At 40.1% G+C, this 9,535-nt stretch overlaps 1 protein-coding gene across 9 annotated transcripts in view; it reads left to right on the top strand.

Annotated features, from left to right (window-relative positions):
* Window positions 1–8,706, top strand: part of Unc5d (unc-5 netrin receptor D) — a 537,305-nt gene extending 528,599 nt beyond the window's left edge. For 8 of the 9 annotated variants that reach the window (XM_021218890.2, XM_021218893.2, XM_021218894.2 and 5 more), the window contains one exon: window positions 5,008–8,706. In XM_021218890.2, coding sequence (XP_021074549.1) covers window positions 5,008–5,212 — 205 coding nt within the window. In that variant the 3' untranslated portion in view covers window positions 5,213–8,706. The remainder of the gene's footprint in view (window positions 1–5,007) is intronic. The other variant, XM_021218892.2, reaches the window with a different exon arrangement.
* Window positions 8,707–9,535: the final 829 nt, after the last annotated feature.

Below are 9,535 nucleotides of genomic sequence, written 5' to 3'. Positions count from 1 at the left end.
ACCTGCCTCTGCCTCCCAAGTGCTGGGATTAAAGGCGTGCACCACCACCGCCCGGCTTGTCTCTTAAACTCTCTCCTACCCTCAACTTATATACCTTAAAAGGCTCCATGAGTATTTCCAAAATCTCTGAACCTAATCTGAATTTCATTCTCAATCTACCACAGTTATAAGTAGGAAGGTGAATTTTGAAAATTAAGTGGATTACATGTTTTAGTGTGGCTTTATCAGTTGGCCCATGCCAAACATGTGTTATTAGTCAGGTTATCTTGGCCCTGCCTTCCACAGAAAGCCCCAGATTAGGTACATGGCCAGCTCATGGGGAAGTTTAAAAGGTGAAATTAATCACAGAAGCAAAACAAAAAGGAACTCAGGTATATAGAAAACTCAAATGTTCAACAATACACAGTTAATTAAATTTCATAAACCATCACCACCACATAAATGTGTGTGTGTGTGTGTGTGTGTGTGTGTGTGTGTGTGTGTGTGTGTGTTTTATCATCTTAGTGTGACCCATAATTTCTGGTATCATAGTGATTGTTCTTACTCAGAGAGCATCCAAGAGAGGACCAAGCCATTTGAGTCTAGAGCTCTGGGAAAATAACTTGAACTGAAAACCTAGAAGATACTAAAATTAACCTCATAGTGCAGTAGTTAGACCTTCTTTCTGCATGGTAAATGACATCTGTCAGGCACCACCCAAAGTAGTCTTAATTATCTAAATTACTTTAGTTGGTCAAAATTTGTAAAAGCTATAAAGTTTAGTGAAGAACTTAACAATCTGAGGGCTCTAAAATGAGCATAATAAAAATGTTTTGTAGTGAAAGAAAATGTTCTTTTTTTCAGCATACTTCCGAATATTTAGAATTTTTGGTTTGGGGTGATGTTTAGGCTTCATTTCAGAGAGAAGAAGGGATGGAGAAGAGAGAGAGAGAGAGAGAGAGAGAGAGAGAGAGAGAGAGAGAGAGAGAGAGAGAGAGAGAGAGAACACAACATGATAAGAGAGAAAAGAAAGAGAGGAAGTGGGGACAAAGAGAGACAGGGAGAGGGAACCAGTGACTCTTTTGGGAAACTGCTTAAAATCAACATGAATTCTATGTTTTACTAGTAATGTTTGCTAAATTTGAGCTTTTACCACCTGGTATCCAAATGCATCAGAGTTACTGTGAGGGAAAATGGGACTCATATATTAGGATCTGAATAATTTCAAAAATGTGGTATAAAAAAAAATCAGTTGTATATATGGCCTAACACTTTAAGAAAAAATAACATTGCATTTGCATATATGCACTCCATAAAACTGCATCACTATCTTTTAAGGACAGCCTGTTGGAATAAGAGTTTAGTTTAGTTTTTTCCAGGTTGTTTTTTTCTACTATACATGAGGAGACACAGTTTTGTCAAATGTCTGGTGATAGCAAGACAAATCAAATAATTAAGACAAATATGATCTTATATCTACTAAAATAAATGGAAACTTGGAATGTACATGTATTATACTGAGTGTGTTTGTGTAAATTCAAATAATAAGTCTAAAAGTTACTTCTAGAAGCTCATTTCACTTGCTACAGTATGTTCAGAGATCTGTGCCAACTGAGAGATTTATTTTTGCCTCCTTTAGACATGCAGTTTCTGTAGCCCTGGGTACGTATGCCACAGATCAGTACTTTCCCAGGACTTCCCAGAGCCGTGCAGCTGGCACTGTCTAGTCTGTACTGCTTTTTCTGGATTATGTATACAGAACTCCTACCCAGTGTGGGTTCCTGGATATTTTTAAGACTGATTGGGACCAAGATTCCCCACCTGAAAGCCATATGCTTGATGATTTTCACTATTAAGTATTACAGCTTTTCTCTTGAAGTGTCCAGGATCCCTAAGTATGTCATTGGTTAAATGTCTTGGAGTCCTACAGTCAGATCACCTATGTTGGGGCTCAGCATCAGTGGACATCTATAGATTGTTTTTTCAAAGGAAAGAAAGCAGGAAATTCAGTCTTCTTTGAATTAGCTCTCTACTGTAGACATCTAGTTAAATCATAAGAATACTGGACAAAGACAGCACAATGACCACAGGGAAAATCTGGCTTTAAAAAAAAATTGTATCATTTATACATGTATCAAGGTGTGTGGGGGGGAACAGAAAGAGGAGTGTTGTAAGAAAGGTAGGAAGAACATGACAATCAAATTTCAGCTTTACTCCATAATGGTTTCCTAGGACCCAGCCATCATTCACATGAATGTTGTCTGTTGCTGCTTTTGTGGTACCATGGTAGAGTCGAGCAACTACAAAGAGCCAGGCCATCTGAGATCCGCAAAGCCAGAACTATTTACTGTCTGGCTTCAGCAGGTTGGTCAACCTCTGAAGTAGAACATTTGGATCCTTATGATTCCCGTTGACGTTTAACAGAAACACCAGAGCCACAGCCGCCATCAGTCAAATGGGAGTGGTGGTATTGCTCTTCTGGTTGCAGATAATATTTTGTTTGTGGGAAGAGAAGTCCTGGAGATCCATCCATGGCTAGGCTAACCTCTACCACTAAGCCACAGCTCAGCCTGTGGTTGATGCCTTTTTAACAACACCGGAGAACAAAAAACAAAAACAAACAAAACAAAACAAAACAAAACAACAACAAAAAAACCAACCTTTTTATTCCTTCTAAAAATTGATAAGGAAAGAGATGGCCACACCTGCTGGCACGTGCCTATTTTCCCACCATCCCTTCCAGTTCTGGACTGCCTGCACCTCATGAAAGGGGATGTAGTGAGAGCCAGCAACTACTAGAAATCTCTCCCTACAGAGAGGAGAAAGTGTCCATGTGCAGCTCAAAGTTTTTAAATAAGAAGCAGCAGAATCCTTTCCAGAGTCCTCAAGCGTTATGTACTGTTTCTGCTAGCATAGACATAAATCACCATTTTTAAAACACAAAGCTGGGCTGCAGGTAGAATCAGTGACTAGGGCATGAAGATGAGGGTGCAGGCAGAGGAAGGCAAGAAAACATGGAAGGAACTAGAAGTTAGTGTCAGTGATCCTGAGCTGACCTTGACCGTTCCTCTGTTAAAAATTAATCTTAGTGGAAGGTATGGGGAATGATTCTGCTCTGTACGCGTTTTGATAACCAGTTGTATAGAAACTGTGTATGTTTCCTATAAGAAGTCATGTGTGATTGGAAACTCACCTTCTCTCGTGAACCGCTCTTTATAAGATCCCACTTTGTGTTCGCACGCTGGAAATATTGGCATAAAGTGCTGCTCTCTTCAAAACAGAAAGGGTTCTGCAAAACAGTTTCTTCCCAAAACACTAAAATTTCATTGGGAATGACATTTCTGTCCTTACTTTAAAAGTCCCCATGAAAAACACTGACCTTTAATCCTTTGTGCTGTCTTAGTCCTCATCATAGCAAAGTTATTATCCAAAAGGTTAGGGTTCATTTTATTTTTCTTTCACTGAAGATGCTATATTATCTGGAAAAGACATGTAAGAATCAATTACGCAGTTAATGTCAGCTAATGGATGTTGAATAAATGCCTGTCACAGTATTATGATAAATGCTATGGAAGATTTGGCCAATGATTAAATATGATCTCTAGCTTTCAGAGTTTTGTACTCAAGAATGAAGACAGAGTAGGGTGTTAGGTGAAGGGGAAATGTGTGTGTGTGTGTGTGTGTGTGTGTGTGTGTGTGTGTGTGTGTGTGTAGTTTATGTGATGGGGCGCACACATGTATATTTGTGTATGTTTGTGTTTGTGTGTGGGGGGATGATAATCTCCATAGTTTCATTGAGGTCATACTATGATATGCATGAACACAGGATTTCTTATGACTTTTTTTTTTTTTAGGTTTTTCAAGACAGGGTTTCTCTGTATAGCCCTGGCTGACCTGGAGCTCACTTTGTAGACCAGGCTGGCCTCAAACTCAGAAATCCGCCTGCCTCTGCCTCCAGAGTGCTGGGATTGAAGGCGTGTGCCACCATGCCCGACTTTCTTATGACTTGAAAATCGAATGTAGCAATGAAGTATGTGTTCAAGATTTTAGCAACAGAGTTCCAAGTCCTTTACTTTGATATACATCCTAACATGCTAATATATAAGTGAAGTCTGTCCCCTAGAGTAGAAAGGAAAAGCTGGTGAGTTTATCAATGGAAGAAACAACAAAGAGGAAGGGTAAGAAACTAACATCCTAGTGTGAGGGATCAGAAAAAGGATCATAAACACCAGTTCTTACAGTTAGTCATTTGGAGATATTGAAGTGAGAACTTCTCATCCACTAAGGTTGAAGTGGTAGATAGGTATATAATTACATCAACACCTAAGGTGATAATAAACCCTATAAACAGTTTAATTAGTGAAGAAAATGGGAAGTAGACATTTAGCACCAAAGGAGGAGTAGTCAGAAACTGAAGACAAAACCTTGGCAGATCTTATATTTGTCAAGGACATGGGGAGGAAAATATTTGAAAACCAAGTAATGAATTTACTTCATATAAACTAGTGGGAAAGAACATTTCATGAGACAGTAAGCAGGGAAACATACATATATGTTCACACGTGTAGCTTAAGAAAGGGAAGAACCATGGGAAGGTCCAAAAGAAGAAGGCACTAGAATAATTCTCATGTATGGCGGTATTATATAGTGTCGGGGCACAAAGCAGACGGTCTCAGGCTTGCCTCTGTGTAACTTTCCACCACTATTTTATTGCTGCCCTTTAAAGATCATTTTAGGGGCTGGTGAGATGGCTTAGCAGTTAATGACACTTAATGCTGCGCAGAGGACCGGGGTTTGGTTCCCAGCACCCACATGGTGGTTCTCAACTGCCTGTAACTACAATTCCAGGAGAGCCAACACTCTCTTTGTCTCCTTGGGGTACCTGCATGCATGCGGTCGACTTGAGCGTAAAAAAGCCCAAACATATACATATAAATAAATAAACCTTTAAACTTAATTCTGACTTCTTTATAGAGATCATTTGTCTTATCTTGCCTATTTATTTCTCTTGTGTTTCGTTTCATCTAGAAATTTATCATATTTCGCTACCCAAAGCAGCCCCTCCGCGGTCATTTTGAACCTCTGGGAAGCACGTCACCAACAGGATGGGGATCTCGACTCGCTCGCCTGTGCCCTTGAGGAGATTGGAAGGACACACACAAAACTATCCAACATCACGGAGTCCCAGATTGATGACGCTGACTTCAACTACAGCAGGCAAAACGGACTCTAGTCTGCTTCTTCTCTGGAGGCAGCACTAGTGATGATCTGCTTCAGAGCAGTGGCTTCAAGTGGGGAAGACAGGGCAGATTTCTGCCCAGGGGCATTTTGGGGGGGAACTCAGCCTTTATTGAGAGTCAGTGAGAAACCCTGGATGAAGGAAAGGAGTTTGATGTAGGTAGAACATGTTAACGGTGGGAGAAAGAGAGAACCCCGCTATTTCCTCTGAATCTACACACAGGTAGACATTGGATATGCTCCTCAGATTTGGACTGCCGAGGATAAAAAGTGAAGGTATCTGTAGATACAAGTAGTTCTGAAAACCAGAAACACACGACAATAAAGCCAGGAAGGCAGAGATTTAAGTGCATGCTTGGAAACAGGTTTTTAATGACTTGCCCAAGGGGCCAGCTGATCCTGAGACCAGACTTTCAGATTCCAACCGACTGTCATCCGGGAGGTTGGAAATCATGATAAGACTAGCTTTCAGAAGTGAAACCAGATTGCCAACGTATTAGTATGATGTCATCAGTGTCGTCGGGGAGGGCATTAAGAATTTAGAATCTGAGTACATCACACCAGCACTTATTATATGAGTCACTTAACAGAGAGAAGATCAAGACGGGAGATAGACCTCAAACTAGTTCTTGGTACCTCACCTTCATCCCTTACCCACCCACCCCTGAGACAAAACTCAGTTCTCTCCTATCCTGAAAGATTGCAGTATGGAGACAGGAAAGAACATAGTTATTCATTTCAGTATGGAGACATACTTCCTTTAACCTCAGCAGAGCAGGACAGGCAATCTCTGTTCCAGCCAAGCCACTCTAATGTCAGAGTGCTGTGAGAATATGACTTATTCCATGGAGTGTTGACAGGAGAGGCTAGACCAGGTCCCGGAAAATATACAGACTGCAGATGTTCCAGGCTTTGAGTAAGCACTGATTCTAGGAGATGGGCAATTAACCCAAGTTCTCCAACCTTTTTCACATAAGAAATGTGTTTCGCTGTGTTGTTCAATCCAGATTCTGGAAATCTTCTAAAACTTTTGTACTATGCTGTCATAGTATGTTCCAATAGGGCTTTAGAACCTCCTGCCATCATCTCTCGGAGACTTACCTGATAGCCTTTCTGAGTAACACCTGAGTGAGTGAGTGAGTGAGTGAGTGAGTGAGTGAGTGAGTGAGTGAATAAGTAAATGCCTCCAAGGAAGAGAACCCTACCACACTTTCCTAGGAACCACAAGCATCATTCAGAGAGACTTCTGTGCTCCGACTGCCTAACCACACCATGTGTACTTTCTCCTTAATAGTACTAACTCTAGCTTTTACACATTTTGTTTTACACACACACACACACACGCACACACGCACGCACACGCACACGCACACGCACACGCACACACACACACATACAAAAAACTAGTATTTTAGAGAATTGAAATCTGTAGATTATTCACGAGCTTCATCTTATACTTTATGACACTTTTATATTTGAATACATCGTTTTGACCAATATCCTGAGAGACTGAAGATGAACAGATAGACTCTTCATCTGGAGGACGTTTTCGGTAACTGCCCACAAGGAGAACAACCCGAGCCAACCACCTATGTTAACTTCCAGGCAGCTACTTTACTTTTTTTTTTTTTTGAGGATGATTACATTTGAAAAAGCATGGTCAGAAATAGGACAAAAGAGAATCCTTGGGAATGAGGACATGATCATGCTATTGTTTTTATAGGTCCTTTGTGTGGAAACAAATGTTTGCAATCTCTTCGCAAAGTGGAAGTACCTAAAGACAGGTTGAAGTTATAATCCCATGCAACAGACATTGAAGAACTCTTGAATGTGTAAGCCATTTTATCTCATGAGCATGTGATATACCAGGTCCTCTATATCACATAAAAGGCTTTGCCATGCGCAAATCAAAAGAACCCGGGTTGCTTTGCTCAGGAACGAAAGGCTTACTCGATTGAACAAAAGAATCATCTTCGAACGGACAGACTTACTCAGAATGCCATACCTGGATCAGGAGAACGCCATTTTTCCTTAGTAGTCTCAACTTATTTATTCATCCCTGTGAAAAAGAAAGAGAAAAGGCTTGTAGAACCTCTTGGCTTCACTGATAGAGTTCTTGGGAGAAGAGATGTAAATGGTTGATGAGCTACAAACAGGGTAGATGATTCACGGTAGGGTCGGATGCAGGCAGAATCAGCATCACTCATTAGGTAAAACTATTTGCAACACACTCTAGAGAGGTCCTGTATTAACATCTATTTGGAAGATTTTTGTTTTAAATTTCCTACCCTATCCACTTCTCTTCTTTCCCTTCCAATTGGCCTTATAATTGTTTATATGTTGTGTGAACCTACACACGTTCTTTGTAGATTTTTAACAGCTTTTTTATAATATTATAAACAGATAAAAATTGTAACTGTCCTGGCATCTGTGTAGGTTATTTTAAGGTGAGGTAGCAGGAACAGCATAAAGGTTGATCCCGTGTGTCTGCAGTTGCCCCCATTAGATTCAGGTTTTGTGTTCTGTTTGATTTTTTTTTTTTCGACCTCTGTTTATAAGTGCACTTGATCATAATATCACATGTGGTAGTAAGGGAGACATCAACAGGAGTCACCTCACATCCCAGACCCTGGTTCAGTGAGGTTCACCTTGACTTTTTATGTTTCCTTCTTTATATCTATCTTATTTCTGCTAGGATGTTACACAGGATTTTAAAATAAATATGTCACATTCTGTGGTCTTTGAATGCCAGGGTTGTGGTATAATATTTTACAATGAAATTTCAAAGAGAACCCTGGTCTGTGAGATTTACAGACCAAGGGATTGTGTGTGTCCAGGGAGGGTCTACAGGTCACAAGTGTTAGCTCACACTCGAACATGCAACAACTCACTGTGACCTTAAGCTTTTGCATGACTTTCACCTGTCACAGCACAAATGTCCATCTTGGAAGAGGTTTCCACATTACTCTTGGCTCCAAATTCGGAAGTGTCACTGTCCTAGTGCAAGATAAAACAAAAATTAAAAGTGGCCTTAAATACTTGGTATTTAAATACTTAAATACATACAATTTTTTACAAAAATAACCCCACTCAATGCCAAATTTCTCAGTGCTCAGAGATATTAAATCAAAGAGTTCTACTTTAAAGCATGAGTTTAAATTTTGCTACCAAAATGGTGAGCCCCACAGGTTTACTAGACTATAGCATCATTACGTTAATTTACGGTCTTACTACTTCATATACACAGTCTTAGTAGTTTACATTTACATTCTTTAATCCAAGTGGAAACTTGTTCTGTGGTTTTAAATGCAACCTTCATTCACCAGAGCGGGCAGACTCATAAAACTCAGATGTACTCCCACAAAAATGTTATTGGCCTTTTTGTAAGGGATGAAGGAAATTAATATAGCTTCCTTTAAAGAGAGGAACTTTTCTCTATTTTTTTTAATCTCCAACTGCTGTAGTCCTGGGTTTTTGTTTTCTTCCTCTTCCTCTTCCTCTTCCTCTTCCTCTTCCTCTTCCTCTTCCTCTTCCTCTTCTTCCTCTTCTTCCTCTTCTTCCTCTTCCTCTTCCTCTTCTTCTTCTTCTTCTTCTTCTTCTTCTTCTTCTTTTCTTTTCTTCTTCCTCCTCTTCTTTTCATTTGGCTGTGAGAAGGACTAAGTCATATCACACAGGGTTCTCTTTGGAGTAAAATATCTGGATTTATTAGAGTGATCTTGTCTCCTGGACAAAACAAAACAAACAAACAAAACAAACCTCTAAACATCAAACATGAGAAACAAAGCTAGAAAATTAAAATGGCGTGACTGGTTTTACGCATTTTGACCGAATTTACCTGTGACTTTCAGAATGTTAACAACATCTTTGGATATGTTTCTATTTTAGTTGTTTTCCTTTCAGATATTTTCAATTTCTTGGTCTGCCCAGCCTCCCTAAATGTGTTGAATGATAGAGCTATCAGGCATGCTAAGGCAACACTCTCTGAGGCCTTTATTCCAGCAGAAATGAAGAAGGAGCCGAGAAACGTGCCTCTCTGGCCTACTGCGTGGCCCATTTTCATTCTATCGCTCATGAAGCATTGCAGAACCTGAACACTTAGTAACTCCCAAAGCCTGGACTACAGGTGTCAGTCACAGCACCTGCGAGAACAAAAGCGTGGGCTTACGATGGTGACCACATTTTATTAGCCCTTTGGTGTTCATTGTCATAGCGCTGTATTTGAACATTGATGCTTTCGGCCAACAGTTGAATGGCCACCGTTTCAAGAGTTGACACTGTTTTTGTCCGCATAGAGTTTTCCTGAACTACAACAAGCAAA

Source organism: Mus pahari, chromosome 19 (genome assembly GCF_900095145.1).
Source record: "Mus pahari chromosome 19, PAHARI_EIJ_v1.1, whole genome shotgun sequence".
Taxonomy (NCBI): Eukaryota; Metazoa; Chordata; class Mammalia; order Rodentia; family Muridae; genus Mus; species Mus pahari.
This window is presented reverse-complemented; position numbering and strand designations above follow the sequence as displayed.